Source organism: Mytilus trossulus, chromosome 8 (assembly GCF_036588685.1).
Source record: "Mytilus trossulus isolate FHL-02 chromosome 8, PNRI_Mtr1.1.1.hap1, whole genome shotgun sequence".
Taxonomy (NCBI): domain Eukaryota; kingdom Metazoa; phylum Mollusca; class Bivalvia; order Mytilida; family Mytilidae; genus Mytilus; species Mytilus trossulus.
In genome coordinates, this window is record NC_086380.1 from 66,924,859 (window position 1) to 66,952,422 (window position 27,564).

A 27,564-nucleotide genomic window follows, 5' to 3' on the forward strand; every position below is an offset into this window, starting at 1 on the left:
TCCCCGTAAATATAAAACAATTAAGTCTCCCCTCAAATAGAATACAATTAAGTCTACAAATTTATTGAAAATGTTTTTAACATACATATGTATTTTAAAAACAAATCTAGCAGATGTATTACAACATACATACATTAGTGCGACAGCGACTTAATTACATACAAATCCCAAATACAAGAGGCCGTGTCTCATCTTTTAAGAATGGGTTGGAAGATCATTAGCGCCATTCTAAAATTTGTTTTTTTTAAACAGACATGCAATAGTATCTTTGAATAATTGATTGTTTTAGTGTTATCTATCACAAAACCTGAATGCTTCATATTGTCCTTAAACCTTTGATTATGCTAAGCCAGTTAACCAACAAAACTTTTTTTTGAAATATCTAATTAAACTGACATTTCATTAAAAAAAATATGCTACCAATGACGTTTAACTCCTTTGTGCCATCTTTACTCTCGGTCTGAAGCAAGATTGCCTAATTTAGAGTCGAGATGTGAACATATATTTGCTACATATTCGTAACTTGGATATACATATTGGTCTTGCAGGACGGTTGCCCCATATACGAACGAATTGTGCTCGCGTTTTTTCCGTTCTTTATATCCTTTAATCAATATCAACTCCCTCCATCAAATCTGTATCTGTAACTTTTTTTTTAATTATTTGAGCGTCACTGATGAGTCTTTTGTAGACGAAAAGCTCGTCTGACGTATTTACAAAATTAATCCTGGTATATATGATGAGTTTATTCAGACTTAGGTTTTTTTTCTGTCCCAGACCCTTTCAGTCTTAAGCTTTGACAAGTGTGGAAAAAAAGATTTTTCGAGTTCATTTTTTCGTCCTTACTTAGGTTTTTTTCGACCTTCTACAGTTCATAATAGCTTAAAAAATATATTTCATAATATACAAAAGATGTGGTATGATTGCCAATGAGACAACTCTCAACAAGAGACCTAAATGATAGAGAAATAAACAACTATATGTCACTGAAAGCCTTCAACAATGAGCAAAGCCTATACAACATAGTCAGCTATAAAAATCCCGAAATGACAATATAAAACAATTCAAAAGAGAAAAACTAACGGCCTTATTTATGTACAAAAAATGAACGAAAAACAAATATGTAACACATACACAAACGACAACCACTGAATTACAGGCTCATTTTTATTAAACTACTGACAAAAGCGACCTCAGTTGATTGTATTTTTTAAATAGATTCAAGTAGTTGATTGTATTTTTTAAATAGATTTAAGTAGGACATTTTTTTCAGTGCAAGTAATAAAATTGAGAATGGAAAAGGGGAATGTGTCAAAGAGACAACAACCAGACCATAGAAAAAACAACAGCAGACGGTCACCAACAGGTCTTCAATGTAGCGAGAAATTCCCGCAACAGGAGGCGTCCTTCAGCTGTCCCCTAAACAAATATATACTAGTTCAGTGATAAAGTTCATGGCTGTTCTACGCATGTCTATTATTTTGGATGATATGTACTCTGGATGTTTGACTAGTTTGTTTTTGTTTCTTATATTGTTGTTTTGTGCAATCTTTTTTCTATTCCTTTTGTCGATACTTCTATGAGTCAGTTATATGACATTTGGTATGGACACCTATTGTGCCACAGGGGAGCAGGATCTGCCTAAGTTTCCGGAGCACCTGAGATTAACCCGGATTTTAGTGGTTCGTGTTGTTCGGCCTTCAGTTTTACGGGGTTGTGATTGTAGACTGTTTGTATGTTCGTCTATTTCGTTTGTCAGTTTGTTTACTTTTATTTGTTTGATATTTTGTTTCTCTTTACATGTTCTTGTAGTCTTTACTATTTACGTTGATATTGTATTCTATCTTTTTTAGACACTAATATGTTGACCTCTATATATATCACCTTTTAAGAATAAAAAAGAAAACGTCAGTACTTTTGAATATTTTATTTGGATCTGTCAAGATACCAAAAAAGAAGCATTTATAATACAAAACAACATTTTAACAATTAATTGTGAATTATTATTAGCACCGTTCTAATCTCCACTCTATCAATACACCACATTTTTTGCAGTAGTTCATAATAATAATAAAATCTCTTTTTTCTATTTACATATATGAATATTCAACCCATACTATACAAAGAATGTGTAGGGATAAGTATCCGTCCATTTCCCGGACATATATAAATACAATTAGGAATTCAAGATGGCTGACCAAACATGAGGTACAACTAATAACTCAAAACAAAACAAGGTCACATGTTTCATACATCTAACAAAGTTTTAGAAATATCTCTGAATATCCGTATATTATTTTGATTGTCACAAACAACAAAAACCTGACCTTCATGGTCAGCACAATCTTGATACGGGTCAATGACATGACCTTCATGGTCAGCACAATCTGGATTTGGGTCGAGGCCCTAACTGTTCATGCAGAATTATCGTAACGTTTTTTTATACACTTGTTCAAGACATTGACCCTGGAAAGTTCATATTCATCATGTGTACATTTGGTGCAAGGTGTGTTGGGTACGGCTGAGACGGCTGCATGTAAGTACATGATGGTAGAGATGGATGCTGAGGCGGTGATGTCCTGATACCATAGCTGTGGTTGATTGATGACAAGTGCCCGGATGGTTGACGTAATGCGCAATCGCTAGTTTGACCGGAAAGACGACATGCTTGCATCTGTTGATGGCTGATATTGTGCAGACCTAAACCTGACGATGATGGTTGTAACAAACTTGATGAGGATGATGAGACTGGCATGAACGATGTCGGAGATCTGTTGATTGATGGATGGTGAGGGTAGTATGATTGGTCGCCGACACTGGAAAATGTATGACTAGAATAAGGTTTTAATGCAGAACTCATAAAGTCACAGGAATTCGGGCTGATAGCACTTTGTTGTTGTTGTGGGCTGCTTGTCTTGTTGAGTGGAATACTTGTGTCTTTAATGCGGCATGCTGTAAGATCGTTGTCGTGATTACCCTCGTGACTAGCTTCAGAAACAGAGTCGTTGTCATCATCTGATTTGGCACGTGAGACATTAGTTGCTGGCATGGTAACCCTTTCCGGTGTTGTTTCATCTTCAGATTTCACTTTCTTTGAAGTTGGAGAATCTATAAAACAAGAAAATTATTATAAAAAAGATTGATAATGTATATAATTTAATTTCCATCGAGATTTTTTAAAAACAGAAAATGACACCTTGTTAGTAGTGTATATCTATATAAGTATATCTAAGTATATATAGTTAACATTTTGATTGATATACCAAGTATATAGCATTTAAACCGTGTTGACATTAATTTGGTTTAATGCGAAACAGAGTGGTGAAACTAACTCCACCAAGAATAAAAAGATGGCAAATAACTTTATTTAATTACCCGTAGTCTGTAATTTCACAAAAGTTGTTTTTACAGAAATAGAAGTTATTTTGTTCACTTAATATTCATGGAATGTAAAAGAATGCATAACGCGCATTTATTGCGCACATAACTGACAAATTATGTGTTTGATGTCACAAGATGCATAAGAAAAACAACCACATAACGTATGGTTAAGTTTGACAGCGATGAATAGAGATATCACCTACGTAAGTTCGAATCGCATTAGATTTCGCAAAATGTATGGTAGTTATAAAACATACAACCGATGCAGACAAAACAGTAATTTTCAGAGGCGTTTTGGGGATCGATATCGCTTAGTTATTAATTAAAGAAACCGATTCATCAAACAAACATGGCGATCATATTCCAATTCTTTACTTTACTTTTACAAATGGAAATCAATCGAATAAAGTTGTGGTTTTTGTACTCTTCTGTTATGTCAATTAACCATTATTTAATTACTACACAAGAAAGAACTGAAATGATTGGCTGCTGTTTGAACTAAAGCACGTGATCTTAAGCATCTCTAGAGCTTTCGATAAAAGCAGGTGTTGCAAGACGGCAGTCAAACGTTAATATAATTACAGTAGCGGAAGGTGCGAAAAGTTTCGATGGTATTTCAGCAAACACTTTGCTTATCTAATTTGCTACCGTCATCAATATATGGCATAGCGAAGCTAATTTGATCAAGAATACTTTGTGATCGAATTCCCTCGTCTCTTTACTGATCGCATCGGACAAGGTGACAGAACTAAATACACCTCCGGTAAAAAATGGCGTTCCGAATAGCAATAAACGCGCCAAATCTGTCTAAATGGGGTGCTAGAATAGTGTTACGATTTGCCCTGCTAGCAGATTTCAGATGAAAAAGTGAGTTATATTTCGACAGACAATTATTTAAACAGACAGAAAATTGAACAATAATGTAACGATTCAGCGTAAAAAATGGCGAGGAAAGGAAATCAAAACAAATCTGTTTCTCACCTTTTTCTGAGATGTCGTCAGATGCTGGTCTTTTAACGCTCAGTCGATGGTCCCTGAAAGAAGAACTATTAAAATTTAATGCATATCGAAAACAAAACAATCTGAAATCGGCTTCAAGATATATTGAAAACCAAACACTAACAAAATGCTTGAATCAAGTTTAATTATATTGCTTTACCAAAGCTAGGTGTCGTCTCCATTGTGACTTTAAGATGAAGAACAGTAATAGAAAATGTTTTCCCCTCAATTATATTATAATACTATCTAAGGATCCAACGCAAGATTGATCTGTAATAATAATAATAACTTAAATTTGAAACTTAAAAATTAAAAAACAAAATAAAACAGCTTTGCTTTAATGGAATAGCAACTCACCTCCTGCCCATTCCGTTGTCTCTGAACCCTTTAGCAAATGGATTGTAGTCAATTTTCAACTGTGTGATCTGTAAGAGAAACAAATGATATAAAATATTTTGCCAGCACGTTTAAGTAGTTATACAAATAAATTTTAAAATCTGAATGAAATAAATCAACTGTTCAGAATTATTTAAGATTGCATTAGACTCCCATTCATAGTTTTTACGTCGTTTATCCATTGCATATTTATATTTCCCGCAAATTTTCGATACCAAATTGGTCAGAATTGGTTAAGATTTTTTTCTTAAGGTGTACAAATAAAAAGACTCATTACCTGTTCGTTCTGATAAGCTGTCACTGCAATGAAGGTTGTCTCTTCAAAGGCATAGGTGTTGAACGAGTTCCATCTCATGGTAAAAATGTCGTTTGCTTGAACTATGTGAACACGTGGTTGATACTTGTGCATGGAGTTTAAGATGATCTGCAATATAAAGGAACAGTTGAGAAAAAATGGTCAAATGTCGTAAAATTTAATTAAATCAAAGAGGCTATAAAAAGCTAAACATAAATTGAACAACTGAAAATCTGTGAAAATTCGTTTCTTCCGAATTTTGCGAAACCAATAAGAATAGAGACACTATAAATTGTATAGCTAATAACCACAAGAGTCCAGACTTTTGTTAAGTTCTTTTTAAATATTTATGAAGTTAGGATTGTAAATGATTTATGTACATATTACATGTTACGCCTAATAACGCGAAACTAATGACAAAATAGTTCCCTTTGGAACAACATAACATACATCTTATTTCATTTATTGTCTGTTTTCGTACCTATAGCTGTCAACATTTTACCATAGCAATATATCTGAAATTCGCCAAATCAAATATGAATTTACTTTTTATAGAAATTTTATGTTCTTTTTTGCGGGTACGGTGATATCCGTTTCAAGGAAAATTGGTCATAAATAGAACGAAAAACATGTAAATCTGTCCGAAAGAAAATTAGATTTCATCACATGATAATAGTTGTTTTGTTATATTTGTAATTAGTAAAACACACGTTCTTTGTACTTTTTTATAACCCATCTGTTCACAACATTCGTTTATAGTATGTTTTCAGCACGGATCGTTTTGAACTTTTTGTTTCACGAGGAATCGAACAAAATTGGTATGTTACATCAGAAGATGTTCATTTCAATTATAAAATGGTTTTTGAAATTAAATATCTGATCAGAAAATTAATTAAGACACAATTAGCCATTTTCTCAATAGCTGTTAGATGTTTATCGGAAGCTTTCTGTGTTGTTCGATAGCCTCTTTTTAGACCGCTAAATGGCGTAAAAGATTTGATAAATGATAAGGCAATTAAAACCAATTAAGTTGTTCAGAATGAAAGTGCCGGGGGTGGGATAAAAGTGTAAAACGATTCTGATCCTATCCTGATAAAAAAAGAAACAAAATGAGATAATCAGAAATTGAGATATTTCAATTTCCAATAAATAAACATTTTTCATAGAAAATAGATGTCCATTTCGGGCATTATTGAGTGGTTTCTTAATAATTTACGACAGAGTAAAAACAAAGATCCGTGTGTTGTTTATATGAAACTCCCTTTCTGCAATAACTAATTCATTTGGGAACTAAAATCTATTAGCTAGTAGCGTTCCTTTCATGCGTTTAATACATGCAATTATAAAAAGTGATCTTCTAACATAAATCGCGACCCCATAGGGACCAGAGAAAATCAACAACTATCCTATTATGAAGCGAAAAACAGATATTTCTTTTAAACGTTATTCACCAATTTGAAAAACTTTGAATAGAAATATGATAATTATAAAAGAATTCGTGGCAATTTGTTTCTTATTCACGAGAAGTTCCTCGCGTTCTTTGACTTGCTAATAAATTTTTCCATCTTTTTCAATTACGTATGCGACATTGATAGATTTCGTATCTTAAATGCTTGTAGTTAATGAATTTGAACATGAAAAGTTTAGCAATAGAAACAAGGAATTGAGCTATATTGTTTCAATATTGACAAAACTAACTAAAAAACTAAGAAATATAGAAAATATTTGCTGACAATTTCCAAACATGATAAATGTTGGGTTAATTCGAGGGAAAATTGATATTAATATAAATAAAATAAATAAACTTACATGTCCATTTTGATCAAGGTTGTTGTTGGTCAATTTGAGTTTGTGGAACGTAAGCGGCTGTTTCATCCAGTGGGAACCAGAAGCTGGAGAGTCTGGGTGGATATACAGTCTACCAGGCATGTGGGGTTCAGCTTTACCGGTGACAACCCATTCTGAGTTGTGGTACTTGTAGCGACAGTCATCTACGGGTACGATGTCGACCAATAAAATATACTTTGAGTGAGGATCTAAACCTTCCATGGCAACCTTAAGTGTTGGAAACATACGCCTGGAAAAAAGTTGACAATTATACAGATGTAGAAAGATTTTTCCAAAATTTATTTTGAAAATATAAATGATGATACAGAAACTGTTTTCTTTTCTTTCACAATCTATCACACCGCAATGGATTTTTTAGTAGCAATATTTATTCGTGGAATAAATACGTTTGCTAATTAATTATTTTAATTAAAAAATATTATACTTAAATTTTAAAATTTAATTCATTGTATCAATTTTTCAACTCTCCGAGGACCTGAATAACCTTAACAATATGGAATGTTTGAAGTCAATAGGATTAACAAATTGGACTAATATTTTTATTTGTAAGTGTGATTTTTATGTAACTGCTTGTAAGTGTCATCACTTTTTAAAAAGATCTTATCTTCAAAACAATATTACACGTAACCTGATTCAATAAACACCTTGCATAAATATATTATTTCTATAAAAACAAATTCTATTGTGTTTTAAGACTGAAGTGTTTTGTTGATGTTGCTTGCGGCCCCCGGTAAAGAACGATAATTCCTCCAAGTATGCTTCTGCAGAAAGGAAAAGGTGTTATAACAACTTGTTCAAATTATCAAGAACCCTTGTGGTGAGAAATTAGATTTTCAAATTGAATTAAGGTGATAAATTTGTCGAATGAAAAGACATGCTTTTCTATTACAATACAAGACATTTGTCCTTAGTTAGTACTTAATTAAGTGACGATTTTGTCAATTGGCAATTTACATACTTTCAATAGTATTTATTAAAATGCAAAGAGTTATGAGTCTTTGATCCGAACATAAGTGGTTGTTGACCCCTTCCCTGAGTGAAAATTAACACTATTTAACCTGCTGGATGCTTTATTTAAAAATTACTCCTGTTTTGGCAATTTACACATAAAATTGCACATTAAAAACAATTATATTGCATTAATATAATTATGTAAGCGATAAAAAACTCTTCACAAAAGTAAAAGTATTATTTTTATAAATCTAAAGACATTTCCAATAATAGACAAATAATACGAATGACGAAAGCACTGAACATGACATTAAAGCTAACTCCACCAACCGACATATAAAAAATAACTAGTTTTTTGACAAATATATACATGATTTGATGTCCTCACTTAAACATACTTATTCTATTTTACTTAACTAATTTAATATCACTTGAATGTAATTCCACTAATTGGACAACTAAATAATCTTTGAAAAGACAGGAAAAGAAAAGGATTTATTCCGGTGAAAATCAACACCATTTTAACTGGCGCTGTAGGGATCCAAACAAATTGGTGGCCAAAATGTAACTTGACGCAATTCCGTGAATACCGCTGAGGTCGCGTGCGGCAGATGGACTTTAATACTTCCAGTCAAATTGCTGGATTTAAGCCCCGAATAAGGCAACAGCTGACCACAATTTAAAGAAGCGGTCATCTTTTATAATAGTTAATTAGAAGCTAAATCGTGTTGTCTTCACACTTTCAATTTCAAATATTCACCTTTCAAAAATTATAGCGGATTTCAAACAAATTATTTAGAAATTTTGGTGTTACATTTCGATAGTCGCAAAAAGATTTGCAATGTCTGGCGCGTGTCATGTAAATTGAGGGCCATTGGAACAAAATAAATATTTTTTTGAAAAGTCAAGAAAAACAGGAATATTTTCAATTACCAGTCTGTAAACTACCCTCTATTGATAATATTTCTGATTAATTAATTTCTACGGAATAATAGTAGGCGGTATCAGACTTTACGTCTCCTAAGGAAAAAAATCTTTCTTTTATAGAATTTATATAATTCTAACCTATTGTCATAAAAAAGACCGTGTTATCTATGCTGACGCAATATGAAGAATGTTGGCAATTTGTTGTATTTTTATATAAGATTTCGTTTCTATAGATCGAAAATAAAACAGAGATTTGGTTGCAGAGGAGGTGTTATAATCTTTGAAACTTGATTGGTTAAATTAAATCTGTTTTCTAGATTAGTAAAATGATATTGAAATTGGATTATTTATTTTAGATTCATGATGGTACCCGTGAATTTAACTTCTATCTTTTATTCATGAACAAGTTAAAATTTTCTGATACCTTCAACAAAGGTATTTGCTTCTGCTGATAAATTTAAAATGTATTATCTAAACTGATGAAATTATTCAAAACAATTAATACCTATGAAAAACATAATAATTAATATGCTGTGATCACAAATAAAAATAAGTAGAAAAAATAACTTTCCCACACTGGTCATAAATAGTTCATGAAGCGATAAATACAGAATATAAGCATGCATTGTGCATCAATCATGGATTTAAATAGGTCACAGCGACATGTAATGTCAACTGTTAATCTTGTATAACCTATACGCTCATATCTATTATAAGGCATAAATGAATACAATATATAGTATTGCCGATAGCCCAGCAAGCATAGTGGACAACGGAATTTATTAATTTATTTACATACATGTATCTTAATATATATATATATAAAAACATCTGAAAACAACAAATAACCACAATGACTCCTAATAACAAAAAACCTTGAAATATCCTGTTAGGTACAACTTAGCTAGAAAAAGTAAACCTTGTATCAACGAGAGCTAAAATATAGCCGACATGAATGTAAACATGTAACTAAATACATACATAAATAACTCGATCATCAACGACCTCGCCAGCCAGGAACAACCAAACAAAACCCATTAATGGGATAAACTGGAAACCTGGGTCCGACCTTATGCGACAAGCCATCTCACGAGACATACTCAGACGAATATATTGTTTTGAAAATATATATAAATGCATGTATCAAATTATATACACAATTTTATTGGAACTTGAATGTTGCCCTGTCTGCAGCGGGCTAGAAAGTGATTATATCAGGGAAAAAATTTCCCGCTATAAAATTAGTCACGTGTCTTATACCTAGTGACTAAAACTTATAAAATTACTACGCTAGTACCGTATATACAATAATTTCTCCCTATACTACGAAACGTGAGAAATTATACGTATAACCTATACGCTCATATCTATTATAAGGCATAAATGAATACAATATATAGTATTGCCGATAGCCCAGCAAGCATAGAAATACCAAAGAAAGGGCGGGAGTGTAGTAAAAATAATAAATATATATATCAAAGACCCAATTTTTGTGAGACTGAAATTCTCTTTTCTAAAGTATCTTCGATATAACCATCTTTGGAAAAATCTGTCTTCCACCTCCCATGTCGCTTTATGCATCTTTCATTTACATTGGACTTAGCAGCTGCAGTTGCACCACCCGAACGTAAAGAATGAAGACCAAGATTTAGACTTGGGGCTACCAGCTTTAGTCTCTTTACAATGTTTTCTTTAGCTGCAGTGTAGCTAAGAGGTTTATTCTTATATATAAGTTTGGCTACGCCTTTGGATCTAAATATAGGTTTAAATATGAATTGTTCAGATTGTTCGTCTAAACCAGCTAAAGACAAATATCTTAAATACATGTTAACTGGACAAGCGATAGAAATACCTTTAGAAATAAGAATTTCGTTCCCTTGTCTGTATTGATCAGTTTTGCTATGAGAAATAAAAAGTTTTAAATGATCTTCGAAAATACTAACATCTTTGCATCTTAATTTACTAATCTCATCGAACCTAAGAAAACCCGAATAAGACAACAAAATCATAGAGAGATCCCTAACTATAAGTAAATCTGAACTATCGGTGTACATAGAGCATAAATCAATCAACATGTCATTGTTAACTGGATCCTTTTTGTTTACAGGCCTTCCATTACGTCTTTTGGCGGATTCTAAAAGATATTTTACAAATGAATTTTCTGTCGGATCATTAAAACCGTTAATATCATGTGCCCATTTGATTGAATATACAGCTGAATTTACAACACTTGGAGAACATTGTTCATCTATCAATTTTGTAATGTAAAGTGCTATATGAACAGGCTCGGCAGGCAATTCATTTAAACTGTTTTCGATTGCGAATTTCTTCCATCTATTAAAACTTGAATAGTACTTTTTACAGGTATTCTCACTTCTCGAATCAACAAGGAATGTAGTCATCTTTCCAGCTAAGTTGTAAATGTTACAGTTCTCTGAAACGCCACTCTCTACCAAAGCAGCTTCAACATTTCGTCTAAGGTTCACACCTGCAAATACATTGTAACAATTGTATTATTAAAAAACTATTCTCAAAGCTAGCATTCTAAATTTCATTGGCAACTTTGCGAAAACTCCGTTTTTGCCTGCTCCTTTTACTATCACCCTTTTTCCCGACAAATATTCTATGTCTTGTATATAATGTGCTATACCTTTTGATGTGTAAATCAACGGCCAAAAAGGGGCCGATTTCCATTCAGGAATAACTAAGGTACATGCAGCCTTGTCATGCTGAATTTTTTGTAAAACCATAGGAACAAGAGATGGTGGTGGAACTAACCAGTTTGTGTCTTTACCCCAATTTTGAGAGAATGCGTCTATGCCTTCTGAACCTGGACACCAATGCTTTGAGTTGAAACGTGTGCATTGTGTATTATAATGAGTAGCGAACCTGTCAATGTTATATGGTCCCCATGTACCATTGAAATAATTAAACAATTCGCCATGGATACCCCAATCATCGTTATCAGTGTTTCTGCTCAATTTGTCTGCATATTGATTGTCTGCCCTTGGTAGCCATTTAGAATTTAAAGTAATGTTCTTCTCTGAACAAATATTGTGAATATCTACTGCTATGTTTTGCAATATGCTTTTCTTACTGCCGACCTTTAGTATATGTGGGACGTTTTTATTGTCCGAATTAATGCTAACCGACTTGTTATCTAAGCTAAATTTACTCTCATAAGTACATAATACTCGTCTTGCGCATTCTAATTCGCGCCACGTTGAACTCTCCAACTTTTCATCACTTGTCCAATTACCTGACATTTCACTGTTGTCAACACAAGTAACAACGCTAAACTGAGTGGATAAATAACCACCGAAGCCTACATCTGAGGCGTCACAAAAAATGTCAAAATCTGACACAAAATCATGATCAACTCTGCAAATGTCAACACCCTGCTCATTTAATTTTCTGAGCGAGCTTTCCCAGAATAAAATTTCTGTAAGAGCATCTGTGTTCATCTTTACAGGAGCATCCCAACTTGCTCGTCCCATGATACAATCATACAAGTATCTGGTGTGCAATCTCACCTTGTCACCAATAACAATAATCATGGAAATGATTTGACCCAAAATACTGGCTAAAAATCTAGCACTGAATAACAATCTACCGTTTGTAGCTTCTCTGCATAATTTGCGAATACTATTTTCGGCTTTCTCAATTCTCTCTTCCTTAATAAAAACTCTACCTATTATGGTATCCCATGTGTAACCTAACCAATCCATACTCTGATTAGGTAACCAATGACATTTTTCATGAGCTATTAAAAATCCTAATCTTTCGAGTGTATTTTTAACTTCATAACTACTATTCATACAATTTTCAAAATCATTGTCCCCTCCGAGACCGTCATCTAAAAACATGATGACACGTTTACCTTCTGCCCTCATGTGTTTGACAACTTCTCTTAGCACTTTGGTAAATATATACCCGGCTGTTGCAATACCAAATGGCAATACATTAAACACAAAATAACGCATAATACCGTCAAAAACAAATGCAAAACCAAGAAAAGACCTGTGTATATCTGTGATCTCAATATGGTGATATGCCGATTTCAAATCATAGCTAAATAGAAAATCACCCTTTTTAAAAAGGTCTCGTGCGTTTTCTGTATCTTCGTACTTAAATCTAAATTTAAATAGATGTGGGTTCAAATGCCGACAATCTAAAACCAGCCTAGGTTTGTTCTTATTGTAAGCAACTGTAAGAGGGTTTACAACAAAAGGTCTTTCTTTAACTTCTGAAATACATTTTTTCTCGATTAATTTTCTTATTTCATCTTTAACAAATTTTGGATTATCAAGTGAAGATCTGTTATTCTTCAACAATTCTGATTTTGGTTCTGTCTTGAAAGGTATCTTGTATCCGTTTTCGATAACATCCAAAATATGTGTATTGCTTGTAATTGATTTCCATTCAGGTAATTTGGATTTTAACTGCCCAACAGGTGAGAAAATACCTGAAGACTGATCAACCGTGACATTTAACGGCGATTTAAAACTGACCTTATTATTGCAATAAACTGTCATGTGACCATCAGTTTCTATTGAACTATGTTCAGTATCATTTAAATTTGAACAAATACTATTAGTCAAGATTGGCAAATTAAATAAAGTTTTAAAAGTACTTATCTTCTTCTTATCCGGACAATTGTCCGTCCAATGGCCTCTCAATCCACAGTTGAAACACCTGCCAGGTTTCCAAGAAGAGTTGGTATTCTCTGCCTTCTCTCTTGTGTATGGTGCTTTTCTTGGGACAATTTTCTTAGATTTCTCTGCTTTCTGTTTTCTTTCTGCTCTGTTTTGTGCCCTGATTATTTTCTTCTCATCTTCCGAATCGTCGGCGATAGGATTTGTCACATATTCACTCACAACTTTCCAACCCAGTTCCGAGGAATCTGCCATTTTAATCAGTTTTTGTCTTTCTTTCACTAATTCCATACCTTCTACTATCTTTGCTTTAGCTGTTTGTACGGAATCGACGCTCAAATCTGGCCCTTCTAAGTTAACGTCTGCTTCTTTCAGCTTGGAAAGTACCCTGGATTCATGTTTGAACTGGTTCTCATTGCCTTTTCTCTTGAATGAGTAATTGTCAGTAACGGTCTGCTCGATTTTGTACATTTGAGACTGTGAAATGTCCTGTTGAGATTGTCTTATGTTGGATTGGAAAGACGATAATCTGGAATCCATGATAGAAGAAATGCTATTCAATATGTCTTGTTGAAGGTTAGAAACGGCATTCTTCACTTCAAGCGAAATGGCGTCTTTAATTGAACTAGATATTCCGGTGTCCATACTTGAATGTTGCCCTGTCTGCAGCGGGCTAGAAAGTGATTATATCAGGGGAAAAAATTTCCCGCTATAAAATTAGTCACGTGTCTTATACCTAGTGACTAAAACTTATAAAATTACTACGCTAGTACCGTATATACAATAATTTCTCCCTATACTACGAAACGTGAGAAATTATACATATTTACAGGTCAATAGAAAATAAACTTGTAAATAATAACGCAGGCCGATTATTAATTCTCAAAAGTCGGATTATATTCTTAAACAATTGGTGTTAATATTTCTATTGTTAACGCCGACTTTTTTGTTTACAATTAATGATTGACACAAAATTTCACTACCGTGGGAAAATTCATACTTCTAGACAAGAGAAAAATAAAACAATTGTCAAAAAAGTTGTAATTTCTTTTTTAATTATCTTGTAATTACTTTGAAGTTTTGATATTTAATAAATTAGAATAATAAAAATTAAAACAATCCTTGGCGTGTGAAACGTTAAAATGTATTGCATACGATTTTGAATAAGCAAATTTTGAATAGAAAATAAATAAATAAAAATTCATACCTTCCAGTTTTAGTGATGATCATTTCTGTACCAATGTTGTGGAACTTTTGCCAGAGGTCACGGTTTTCCAATGTGATCTTGATGTTCTTGTCTGAAGTCTCGTTCTGTCCTGGTCCGCCCAACATACGTTTGTGGTCCGAGTGGGAGCCGAGTGAGGGATAACCACCAAACTGTTGGCTCTGGCCTAAATTATAAATTTCAAGTTTAAATATATGAAACAAACATAATATGAAATAATTTACAACTAAAAGAGAGAGGTTATAATCTTAAAACTATATGCATGTTTTCCATAGTAAAGAACATTTGTGTTTGAAATTATTTGATGGCAACTAATTACATAGATCTCTTCGAAATTTAATTGTCAGAAAACTTCTCATATTTCAAATAAACTCTGAAATATTGCTGTTTCGTAAATAAAAGTATATTATATTTGGTCATTTATTGCAACAACTTGAAGATTTTTACTGAAATCTGTAGTATTCAGCCTTTACGAACGTTGAACTATTTTAATTTACGAAAAGATTTTTAACTGTCTTATACCTTGTTAAATAAAACCAATGTATTGGTGCTTTAACAACGTCGTAACTTTCCGAAAGATAAACTTGTTATTATGGTATTTTAATACAAGATTGTCAAATTATAGCCTTCTTGAGTTTAAACCGTACGTATAGAATTAAACATAAAAGTGAACAATATATTCGCAATTTCCTTCTAAATAAAACAGAAAATTAATACTTTTCACAAGAGTTGAAATGGAAACAATAATTTGTATGTCACCTTTAAGTATATAAAATACTTAAAATTTATTTGATGGCTTATTTTGCTGTGAATTTATTCACTTTCAGTTTGTAATTTATAATACCAAATTTATACAATAAACTTTTTTCAGTTTGCTTTAAATAACTGAAAAACATATGTTTTATATATATAAGTAACTATGACAAATAGATACATATAAAGGTCCGAAATTTGGATCAACAAAATATTCAAAAAACATAACTTGGAAATTGCGGTAAATTATGAAAATCTAAAAATAACTTCTCTTTTGATCATCAAAAGAATCTCTTTTCTTTTAATTTCATTTTTTACATGTCATGACACGGTTAATCATGTAAATAATATGAAGATGTTTATTAATAAATTGTTACAAAAACAATGTCTCGTCTAGTGGTGAAAGTGTTTAGACTTTGGTTTTGATAACAATTACTCTCGTCTGCTGGCCACGTGCAAAGCAGACGACGAGTAGTTTAATACGAGCTTATTATTACTTTAATTACTAATTACAACCTCATTTTCTTCAACTCCAACCCATAATTAGTTGTGTGTAAAATATAACTCATAATTAAGTAAATTATTAAATTGCAATGTGTATTGCAAATAATTTGAAATAAATACATCTTTAAATTAAATATAAAGAAACATCTAAATGTCGAAGAAAAAAAACTATCATTAGAAATAGAAGGACATTGACAAAATATTTATATTTCTAAATATATAGATTCTCAAATTCTGAATTCGTTTGATATATAATTAAAAAATAGCATAATTAATATTTGATGAAAACCACAGGAAAGTTACCAAATTTGCTCGAAAATGATTGAAATTGATTTCTGATAGATGTGCTACTGACATCTTTTGTATTTATCTATTTAAGACTGTTAGACAATTCAAAGAGTGAAATATAAAACCTGTCAACCCCAAATTTCCAATTATTTATTATGTATAACTTCCAATAATTTTACCTAAATATCATTAATTCATCTTAAATTTCGTGTTCATATTAACATTGATTGAAAGCGTTCATCACAGTTCGAATTGCAATTATTAGCAAACACAATAACGAAATACGGAAATATTTAAGCAAACATATTTAACTTCAAACAATTCACTAAGATTCTTATTCTAGAAATCTTCATATATTGTTACTTAACCATTTAACTATTTTTTCCCCAATTATTTCGTTATCTCTCTCTATTTTATTTTAATAATTTGCATAGTAATGGAATACTTACTAGAAAGACCCATTGGGTCATGTGCTGGATGGACGGGAAATCCAAAAGAAAAAGCTTGTGGCGATGGCATAAGTCCAGGGTGTCCAAGAGGAAAGTGTCTGGCTCTCTGGCTCATGAAGTCATCCTCGTACATACTGGAGGGTGCTGCTGAAGTCGGTGTAGAGTAGTGGTTACCCTGTAACAGGAGCATACTGTTGTAACACAAAAGTCCAAGAGTAAAATATCACAAGTCTGGTAAAATATCCGTATCTAAACACTAAATAGTTTTCTCAGGTATGGTGAAGTTGCTTGCACCTTAGTCGAAAACAGAATACTTGAAGTTATGTCGGACTGTCCTTAATATTCGATTTGAATGTTTTTCTAAGCATCCCAGAATTACTTATTTCCTTGATAGTTTGAGTAGTCCCTTTGTTCTTTTTGAAATGTTTTTGTCAATCAGCTGTCAATCACCCAGTAAGGTGCAATTATCGTCTGCGCAAAAGGTAAAAATTGCCATTTCGAATTTACCTGTTGGCTTGGACAATTAGTAGGCGTGGCCAAGCTACCCCATCAAGTTTTTGAGTACTTGGAGAAAACATACACGCTTACAAAAACGAGTTTTTAATTAACCATAACTACTTTTTTACTTATTAGTCAAAGTAAAATTTTAATCAAAATAAATCATTTTGAATTTTGAGTAAAAAATGGCATTTTGAGAAAATGTGAAATTGTTATCATTTTATATTTTCTTTAATTATTCTAAATGACATTTTTAAACATTAATAAAAATAAATAAATAAATATATCTATATCAAACTAAAATATCCCAAATATTTTATACAAATTATTTACCATACAAATATTGATATTACCTTAGGAATCTTCTGTTATTTCTACCAACACAACTTTCACACTTTAAAACGAATTAACTCTTCCTTTCTTCAAAACTTGTAAAAATTTCCAGTTGAAAAGTGCGAAGCTTCAAACAATGGAAGAGTAAATTTTAACAAATTTAAATACACTTTTCTGAGAAGATTTTTGTTCAGAGTGACTATTGCTTATCAATTTTAACAATCTCGGTGCTAAAGCTTTCCGATAAGTCAAACACGGTGTTTTGTTCCGCATTGTTTCTGGCTCCGCCTCCGTTTTTCTAGAATCCGTAATATATGACGAACTTTGGAACATCCCTGATGCTGACGGAAAGAATCCTTTAAAACTGTCATTCTATGAGGAATACACATTTAAAAAAGTTTGTTTTCTTTTTCAATGATCTACTCTTGGGTTTATTTATTGGTTCGTGTGGTGTTTTTTTTTGGGGTAATATAACTTGAAATGGCGAAGAACAAAACCGCATGTGCTATTTTCATATATTTTTTATTTCATGAAAAAACTAATTATTTTGTAACTTTTTTTTTTGTTTTTGTTTTGCCGAAAACCTTCTTCTTAAATGGAGAATATGCAATCTTCATTGTGCATATTTATGCAAATGTATTTTTATGTATATTCCTTGTACACAAAGGCTGTACTATTCGAGATAAGAAAAAAATACAATAAAAAAGGGCACTCTAAATAAAGAGAAAAATTAATTAGAAGAAAACATAGAAAAGCAGTATGCTAAGCTTTGATTTTACAAGTAAAGCTGCGACAGTACACAATGCTTATAAAATGCATTCTTAGAAACAGTAATATATATATTGTTTCTTTCATCTTGTATTTTTTTCTTAATAAATTGTAGAGAATGGGAGTTTGGTTTTGTTTTATATTCCGTTAATATGGTAGTTTAAAATCTAATTTATGAAAAATCACATCTAAAGTATAATATACGTAACAGTTCGTTTAATAGAATATTATTATTTTTATTTGCTAATTTTATTACGGATATTCGGAAAAGTGTCTCCTTTCTAAATGTGTATCATGGACAACCCCTTGTTAACAAATTATCGTCAAAGACTCGAACAAGTGAGATATCTCACCTGATACAGACTTATTTCCGCTTTTTAGTCAAATTTCCGCGGGGGATGATGTTTATCTATATTTTTGTTGATAGGTAACGGGTTAAATTATCAATAAAGATAAAAAGATTTGCTTGTAGATTTTGTTAAATAAATTAAAAACCAATTAGATTATTTTAATAATTTTGATTGTAAAAAGAGTTTTCGTGTAAAAGATATTATATACATTGCATGAATTCTGTGAAGGAATTTTGAATAATAATTGAAGATTAAAAAGAGATAAATTGACATTTAGACGCAAAACATTATATACAATCTTTATTAGAATTCAAATTATAATGTCAAACAAGCCTTTAGATTCAGGACAACATTTCTGAATATTGTCAGAATATTTCCGGATAAATTTCTAGAATTGGTGCGTTGTAAGATTGCTTATACCGAGACTGATATAATTAGAATTATTGTTAAATTTATAAGCGACATGTACATTTCTAGAAATGCTTTATTAAGCACTAAATAACTTTGTGGTACCACCTCCTCATATAATGTTTATAAATTTGGTATGATATATATATATATGTTTGTATGTTTGTGTATAACAAATTTGTATTGTCTTGGTATCAATCCTGTAATTTTGGATTTTAAACCAATAAAAAATACTTACTTACTTACTTATACCGAATGAGATATAATCGAGGAATATAAATACCAAATATGCGGAAACTAAAGAATATCATGGAATGCATGATTCTCTATTTTTTAGATTGCTGTGTTATATTGGAGTCTGCCAAAAAAGGAGAAGGACTTTTATGCATAGCTTTTGCGTCTTTCAAAATATGCTGAGAGTATTGGTGAAAAGGGGACCTTCATTTTTTCATTCTTTACTTTTAGGCTATTTTTTCAATTGATTTATTCTACCAACTTATCCATTTAACAATTCTTTGGGCAATCTTTTGTTTCATTTATTTTGTTGCTAAATATATAGATTACGTATCTATGCATCCACTGACTGCATATATACAAATGCTGATACTAGTCTGATGACTTTTCTTGTTTAAAAGCTTACTTATACAAATAAACAAACCTTAACAGATTACTTACCATAAAATTTAAAGCAATTTCTTGACCAAAAATGAGCAATTAAAAACCCATCAGTCTTTTTATTTCCCTTTAAAGATGGGAACTTTATTTCAATGGAGTCAAGTTGTCTTAATGCTTATTACATCTGGATACCTGCTTTAAAATCCGACCACTATGGCTTTAAATGTCAATTTTAACGTTAATTTTACGAGTAAATCTTTAGTCAAATTTAAGCTTTGATCACTTAGAAAGGAGGTTGAAAACTGAACTAAGTCCGTTTAAGGATAATTTCATTACGACCCGGAAATAACAAGGGTGGTCAATTGTCCGTGATTTAAATGCCGTTTAGGGTATACAGGAGTGTTCTGGCCGTCATGTGAAAATATCATTTCTCTTTGGACGAAGGAGACAGTGACTTTTGTTTTAAGACTGCAAACACCTGTATATATGACACTATTTAGGGACTAAACTACATTTAATTTATTTGTCTAAGCTTTGATAAAAAAAGAAGAAAGAAATGTGGACTCTGCATCTCCTCGCTTGATGTCTGACCTGTTTTAGACATAAGGACTAAAAAATGGCAGCCTCAAAACACTATTTTAGACTTACCAGGCAAAACATTCGAATTATTTGTTCAAGTTGTACCATTTAATAGAATACGTACAAAAAGGTTTGGGTATATAACAAAGAGACACGAACCCAATAACATAAACAGGCCAGAAATGACAATTTTCCTTATATATATATGAGCAAATTAAGCGACAACTTTATTTTATTTGGAGACATGTAGTAAACATGCTAAGCTGCTTCTGGAATGATAGCCAGGGACCCAGTCCAAACCTCTGCTTCAAATCGATACACGGCTACATGGATACAGTTACGAAAACAAAATTAAATTGAAATAAATAAACTAGACGTATAAACTGTGGAGAACATTTGTTTCATAATAAATCAGATGTCTTTTAAAAATAACCAATATTTATACCAAGCTGCAAAAAAATATATGCAAAAGCTGCTCTTCAGTTTTTGGAGGCTGATCTCTTACAAGGGCGTTAATCTCCCTCCCCTAAATATTCCCTCCCTAGGTTTTCTATTTGTTTTTCATCCAATACACATAATTCCTAGCCTGATGGCAAAACATGTTCTGTCGTCATCACCACCTCGGGTACCAGTTTTATCATTGATAGAACCCCAGATTTAACAAGTTTGCCTTTTACTAATTAATTATCATACAGATCTGTCAACACTTTGATATCTAAAAATCGAAAATTAATGAAAAAGGGAGATGATTATATCAATAGTTCGTTGTTAATTTGTTAAGAAATCAGTGATGATCTGTATCAAGATAATAAGATGTTCTGTAGTACGTGCATACGTAATGATTCGGTATGATTAGACTCACAAAAGTTGTTGCATTTTGCTGCTTTTTATCTTTGGAGAGAGAATTGTATTCATTATTTTAAAACAGAGAGAAAAATCATTATTTGGAAACAGAAAACAGAGAGAGAGAGAGAGAGAATTGTATTCATTATTTGAAAACAAAGAGACGGAGAGAGAGAGACAGAGAGAGAGAGAAAATTTTTTTTCATTATTTTGAATCAGAGAGACGGAAAGAGAGAAACAGAATCAGATTCATTATCTGGAAACAGAGAGACGGAGAGAGAGAGACAGAGAGAAAAAAATATTCATTATTGAGAAACAGAGAGACGGAAAGAGAGATACAGAATCAGATTCATTATTTGAAAACAGAGAGACGGAGAGAGAGAAACAGAAACATATTCATTATTTGAAAAAGAGGCAGAATCAGATTCATTACTTGAAAACAAAGAGATAAAGCGAGAATATGTTCAACAAAATGAATTATAACCTCAAGGAGAAGTGTCTACACAAATAACTTGGTGTATGCTCAATTTTTTTTTTATTAGTTTTAAAATTAAAAAATGTATATAAATAAAGTGTATTTCTATATCATTTGCATTAAGATTATTAACTGATTTCTGATGCTAATATGAATGTCTAGAGGAATGATCCTCAGACGTCTGGGTTGAGAATTATACTTTTTAATTTATTTAGTAATTCTCCAAAATATAATATCATCAATTTACTCTTTTATATCCCATTTAGTAAAATTTCACAAATTCAACCGCGGTTACCTTTAATGTTTTAATTATAGAAAGTACAACTCGTTAACGACCTTACGTTAATCCGAGATAGCGGACACGAGTCCGAGGTAGACGGACTAATACTCGTTAGTCTCGTTCTCGATCGTCTCGTTGTATTTGACCTTAATTATGATTTTTGTAAAAACATGGCCAGTCTTGCTTATTATATTCTTATACATTATTAATTGGATTAAAACAACAAAATTAAAGTCTGAGGAAATAGTACTTAAAACAATTATCATATGTGTAAAATTGCTCGCTTTTATTTTTTAAATTTGAGTAGATTGTTTTTTTTGTTATAAAATTTTAATACAGTAAAGAAGCCACGTGCACACATCTGTCTGCCAGAGTTTGTCTTACCATTTTAGTAAAGAGGAACTTAAAGTGCTGTAAAAACATCTCATCAATTAATTTCCCTTTTGTAAAACACTAAGACAAAACTATGATGTGAAAAAATAAAAATAAAAAAATAGAAAAGATAAAAGATAAGATAAATAAAAATTAATATCAACAAAAACAAATAAACAAAATTAATATGTAAAGATTGACAAAAAAAAATATAACTTGTTACAAGCGATTGAAACAACGAAAACTAAATGTACACGTTCATCGTTCGATAAAAAGATTACGGGTTGTAATATTTAAGAAGAAAAATAGAATACTACTTGTTTGAATTTGACAGAAAACGAGTTTGCAGTTAATAATACTTTTTTTGTAGTTCTTTATTATAATTTCTGTCAAATAAAATGTAATAACACTAGTAAGTCAAGTACCCTTGATTCAGCAGTTGAAAGAGGACGTTTCAGTTAAGGGAATATTTCTCGCTCGAAATTGTCAAAATATGTAGGAGAACTCAGCCGCAGAGACATTCTGTGTGCAACGAGTTACAAATTCCAGCCTTTAAATTCGACTGTAGATAAATATATTTTTTCTAAAGTATTTTATTAAATGAATTAAAATGAAGGAAGAAGGAAGTCATTTCCCGATTAATTGGCGTAATCGTATATTTTATTTTTGGCGCAAATGAAACTATGTAAATTAAAAACAAGTGACGCAAACGCAGAGTAAGAGAAAAAGTTGTGGCGCAAAATGACGAATTATTGGCGCATTTCTCTCATATAATTTTGCCGAATTTTACTTTTATTCATTTAAACGCTATAATCGACTGCCGTTTGCTTTAACGTCCAGTGACAAATATTTCATTCATATTCAGTACTATTCCATCTTCTTCAAACAGATGGCACTGACTTTCAAGATCGTTTCCTACCATGACCTTGTTTCCGAGTCCTATAAACTCTTTGAAAATATGGCGGTTTCATCCCATATCAATTAGAAATTAATTTCTTGTAATTAAAGCCTAACGGGAATGTTTAGGGATCTTTGTAGCGGAGTCAATTACAAAGTGTCAAAGACTCTATAATAAATCAATTTTAGAACAGAATTCTGAATACTGTTATTTATACATGATCGTTGGAAGTGGTTCCACTAGATATATTGAATGAACAGTCCATGACGAAGAGAACTTATAGACTACAGAACTTGTAAATGTTAACGTGGACCGTAAACGTTTCTAATTTTAATAATAAATATATACATATAAATTAAAATAATAAAGATATAATAAGGCTCATTAAAATATGAACCCTGAAAATTGTCGACTTTTAAACATAAACACAAGAAATACTCGAATATAAATAAAGAAATCATCTACAATAACAATAAACGAGAAAAATTGTTGCAAAAATACTGTTAAATCTTGTTTTGTAGGAGGATGCATATATCAGAAAAAAATCTTTTTGATTCTCGTAGACTCAAACATATCAGCATATCAAACACTGAAACATATACTTCATGACAAGAAGCCGTATCAGCCCAACTCATCTGGACATACAAGCCACCGCGTGCTGTTGTGAGCATATGGTCGAGCTGAATTATTGAATACCTATCCCGACCGCAGCATCAATGTAGTGTTCTATTAAGCGAGTAATATACCGTTATCATCATATTAACTACCACATGCAGAGAAAAATGATACCATAATTGGTAAAATGTTTGCTTTATTGATGAAGAAGGCTTTTATTTAGATGTAGCAACTGATGGCTTTAGAGCATGCACAAGTGATCCCATTCTGAGGAGAAGGGGTATTTAAAGCTCGGATCATAACTATAAAAATCAGTCGAGAGGAAATTTGCTTTTTTTTAAATTGAAGAAATTAAAAAAATGAATAAAAAAAAATTGCCTTCAACTTTTTTTCAATGTTCGAAGTTTAGAACCTGTAAGAGTGAAACGATATTCACAGAAGTTACGAAAGAGTTTTAAAAAACATGAAAACAATGTTAAATATGACAAAAGGTTATACATAAATGATTTAAAATTTGAAAGTTAGAAAACTCTACTTTGTAGTTTCGTACTAAGCAAGCGGAAACCTTTAAACTAAAACGTGCATTGTACTAAACAGATTGAAAATTAATAAATAAATTTATTTATGCTAATTTTATTGATGAATAAATATGATTACCTAATGGCAGAATTTAATGCAGACACAAAGTCACTTTAAATGTCATAAACTTGTATACATTCACTTATTTAATCTCATATTGTCTTTTTATCATATTAGATGTGTGCCAAATCTTGATTCTTATAAAACATTCGTACTGTTGAATTCACTGTAGTAACCACAAGATCTTCATGTTTTGATTTTCCTGCTATTTGGCAAAAAATCCATTTGTTTCGCGGCTTGGTATACTTATCAAACCTATAGGAATTCTGTAAATACCATCAGCATCTTCCTTATGTTAAATATATTTCCAGTACCCCATAACCTATAGTACACTGTAAATGATAGATGGATTGTTGATTGCTTAACATCCAGTGGCAAGTATATGCAAATACAACTTCATATTACTTTAAAGCATCCTGTGTGCTATTCTGGGCCGAGTGGTCTTTCATCAGGAACACTTAAGGTGGTACCTAACACTACAGGGAGATAACTCTGTAATATCAGCTAAACGTTTCAATGAGGTTGTGTTGTAAGGGAATAAAAAGCTTTTCAATGATCAAAATTAGTGTTTCCCAAACTGCTATATAACCAGTGTAATTTTTCTGATAAAATGCTTGGTTCAAATTTTTTGAAATTTTTATATTTTTGTCAGATGGTCAAAGTAAATATTTATTCAAAATTTTATGAATATTAAACGAGCCAAACTAATTTTAGTCAAGGTGTTGGGTACCACCTTAAATCCTGAAAGTTTGAAAGCAAAAGCTGTATAAATTTATTAAAAGCCATTCTTATGTTTTTTTCATTATTGAAGGCCGTACGAGGGCCTACAATTACTAACATCCACCTCATTTGTAGTCTGATGGGTTGTTGTCACATTCGCAATCATACCAAATCTCCTCACATTCGTATATATTAGTTTAATGCAACTTATTTGTATATCTTCCGTAAGTAAAGATACCAAAAATATCAATAAAACAATCACCATAAAATAGTCTAGGTAATGATTATAGATATATAGACACTGAAATGGACGTGTAAAAATGTCATCATTTGACCTCGACATCGAGAGAAATAGATTTGAAGTTACACCAAACTTGGCAAAGTAAATTTAATTTCTCGCGAGAACATTTACATTTTGTTCGCTACAACTCTCGTCGTTTTCAGCTAACGTGAAAAATTGACAAGCCTTTTCATCTTTCTTCACCAGAAGTAATATTTCTTTATTACTTTTGCCGTTTTAATATAAAGATAGGTGGGAACGGCTTCGCGCCTTCGATTGAAATACTGAACACGACGTATAGACGTCGACACGAACGGTAGTGTTAAGGGACACGTTCTGGCGTGATGGGAACGCGTTAATATAGATTTAACCAAATTTGACAGATTTTGTAAAATATACAGATATATAAACGTATATGATCGGACAGAAATTTTATTGGAACTGGAAAATAACGGATTATTGAAAGATTTGATTAAGAAAGGCACGAAAGTACTTGATATATTTTGATCTTACATGCAAGAAACTAATTGGTTTATCACAAAATTTACATATTTGCAATAAAACATTTGACAGTTCATTATATTCATATCAAAAATATTCATACAGTATTTTTTATGATGCTGTAATTCTGTAATGGGTTAAATAATGTTCCAGCATATCTTAAGTTAAAAGCCGTACGGTTGCCTAGAAGCTTACAATCCACTTCAATTGATCTTCAGTGGATATAGTTGTCTCATTGGCAATCATATCACATCTCCTTATCTTTACATATATGTTAATATAAAAATAAAAAGATATGGTTCGATTGCACGTGAGACAACTCTCCAACGGAGACCAAATGACAAAGAAGAAACAAATATATAGGTCACCGTACAACAATCAACAGTCAGCAAAACCCATGCTTTATATATAGTAATGCTATTTTTAATCAAACTAAGAGGCCCTCTATAGCGTATCATATGGGTATTGATTTTTGAACGTATATAGTGTCTTTTAGTTGTTAACCTCTTCTGGTCCTTTGGTCTTTGGTAGATTGTTATCTCGTTGGCAATCATATTTAGATCTTGGTTTTTTTTTTCTCCCCAGAATGTATCTTTAGAGTTATTGAGAAAGATCTGCTGATAAATAAAAGCCCGCGAACACACGCATGGCCTATAATTTCTGGGTTTTACAGACAGTATTCCTTTCTAAGACTCGTTTCGACTAGTATATCAAAAGCGCACGTGCAGGACATTTAGATAATCATTTCGCAGCCCTGTTCATTATAAATCTTAGGTAAAAGTCAAATGCCGTATCTTGAGACAACTTGTTTAAAGAAATTTTTAGAGGCTGAGGATGCATCGTCCTGCGTTATTACACCCCTAAAACTTGCGTAAATAATCACTAAAAATATGTCATATCTGCAGCTTCTGTAGTATAAAACCATCCCAAATGTTGTATTAATGTTGCTCATTGTTAAAGGCATACGTTGACCTATATATTTGTATTCTTCTACCTCATTTGGTCTAGGATGAAAAGTTGTTGTCTCATTTGCAATCCTACTACATATTCTGAATTGTATATTATGTATATTTTATACTTTATTTTTATGTTTATAACAATCACATTCAGATTGTTATCTGTGTTCTTGCCAATTCAAGTACCATTAAAAGCTATAACCTATAATAGCTCTGGACACGGCTGTGATATTGGTAACTTGATTTTTATGAAATCACGTTATTGATATGATTTCTTTAGGATGCAGAAGTTGTTTCATACAATTGAATAAGAAATGGTATTCGTCTATATTTTGGCATTGTAAGGCATCCTATAATCTCTCATTAAACACACTACTAGTATATATTTCAAGATCAACTAATGGCAATATTAACGTAAGATGAATATTCAAACGATAAACAATTTGAGCTTTTTACTTGAGTTTGAACGAGTTAAATATAACATAATTTTCTATTGATGTATACTTATATCCAGTATAAATTCTCAATTTTATTAATAAACACACAATCGACGCAGAATATTTTTAAATATAATTATTAATATAAAAATTATAAATTTCTTGACATATTGTGATAACGGACGGACTGTTACAGATACATTTTAACTGACTCACTTTCATTAATAATTTTTCATGTCCATGTCAATTTTAAATTGACTTCTAACAGTAAAATTATTCATTAAACTACAATTATATAGTCATCTTATCATTCTTAAATAATAAAT

The 27,564-nt window shown here is 31.7% G+C and overlaps 1 protein-coding gene across 2 annotated transcripts; it reads right to left on the reverse strand.

Moving 5' to 3' along the window:
- Window positions 1–1,912: 1,912 nt before the first annotated feature.
- Window positions 1,913–17,068, reverse strand: LOC134681298 (T-box-containing protein TBX6L-like). Of its 2 annotated transcripts, none has more exons than XM_063540867.1 (7): window positions 16,672–17,068; window positions 14,660–14,843; window positions 6,881–7,148; window positions 5,054–5,200; window positions 4,738–4,805; window positions 4,363–4,415; window positions 1,913–3,108 (listed from the first exon to the last, which is right to left on the reverse strand). In XM_063540867.1, the coding sequence occupies exons 1-7, from the start codon at window positions 16,859–16,861 to the stop codon at window positions 2,453–2,455; spliced, it is 1,566 nt and encodes a 521-aa protein (XP_063396937.1). In that variant the 5' UTR covers window positions 16,862–17,068; the 3' UTR covers window positions 1,913–2,452. The 2 variants fall into 2 exon arrangements, with proteins under 2 accessions (XP_063396937.1, XP_063396936.1); XM_063540866.1 differs by having other exon boundaries at window positions 4,363–4,427; window positions 16,672–17,067.
- Between the last annotated feature and the right edge of the window lie 10,496 nt (window positions 17,069–27,564).

What these genes read in the sequence shown, in the direction of transcription:
- LOC134681298 (XM_063540866.1), bottom strand. Translation starts at nt 16,861, where the DNA reads ATGCTCCTGTTACAGGGTAACCACTACTCTACACCGACTTCAGCAGCA. An exon ending in CAGCTTATCAGAACGAACAG is followed by an intron (nt 4,806 to 5,053) that starts GTAATGAGTCTT and finishes TTTCTCTTACAG; the next exon opens with ATCACACAGTTGAAAATTGA. An exon ending in GACAACGGAATGGGCAGGAG is followed by an intron (nt 4,428 to 4,737) that starts GTGAGTTGCTAT and finishes AAATTTTAATAG; the next exon opens with TTCTTCTTTCAGGGACCATC.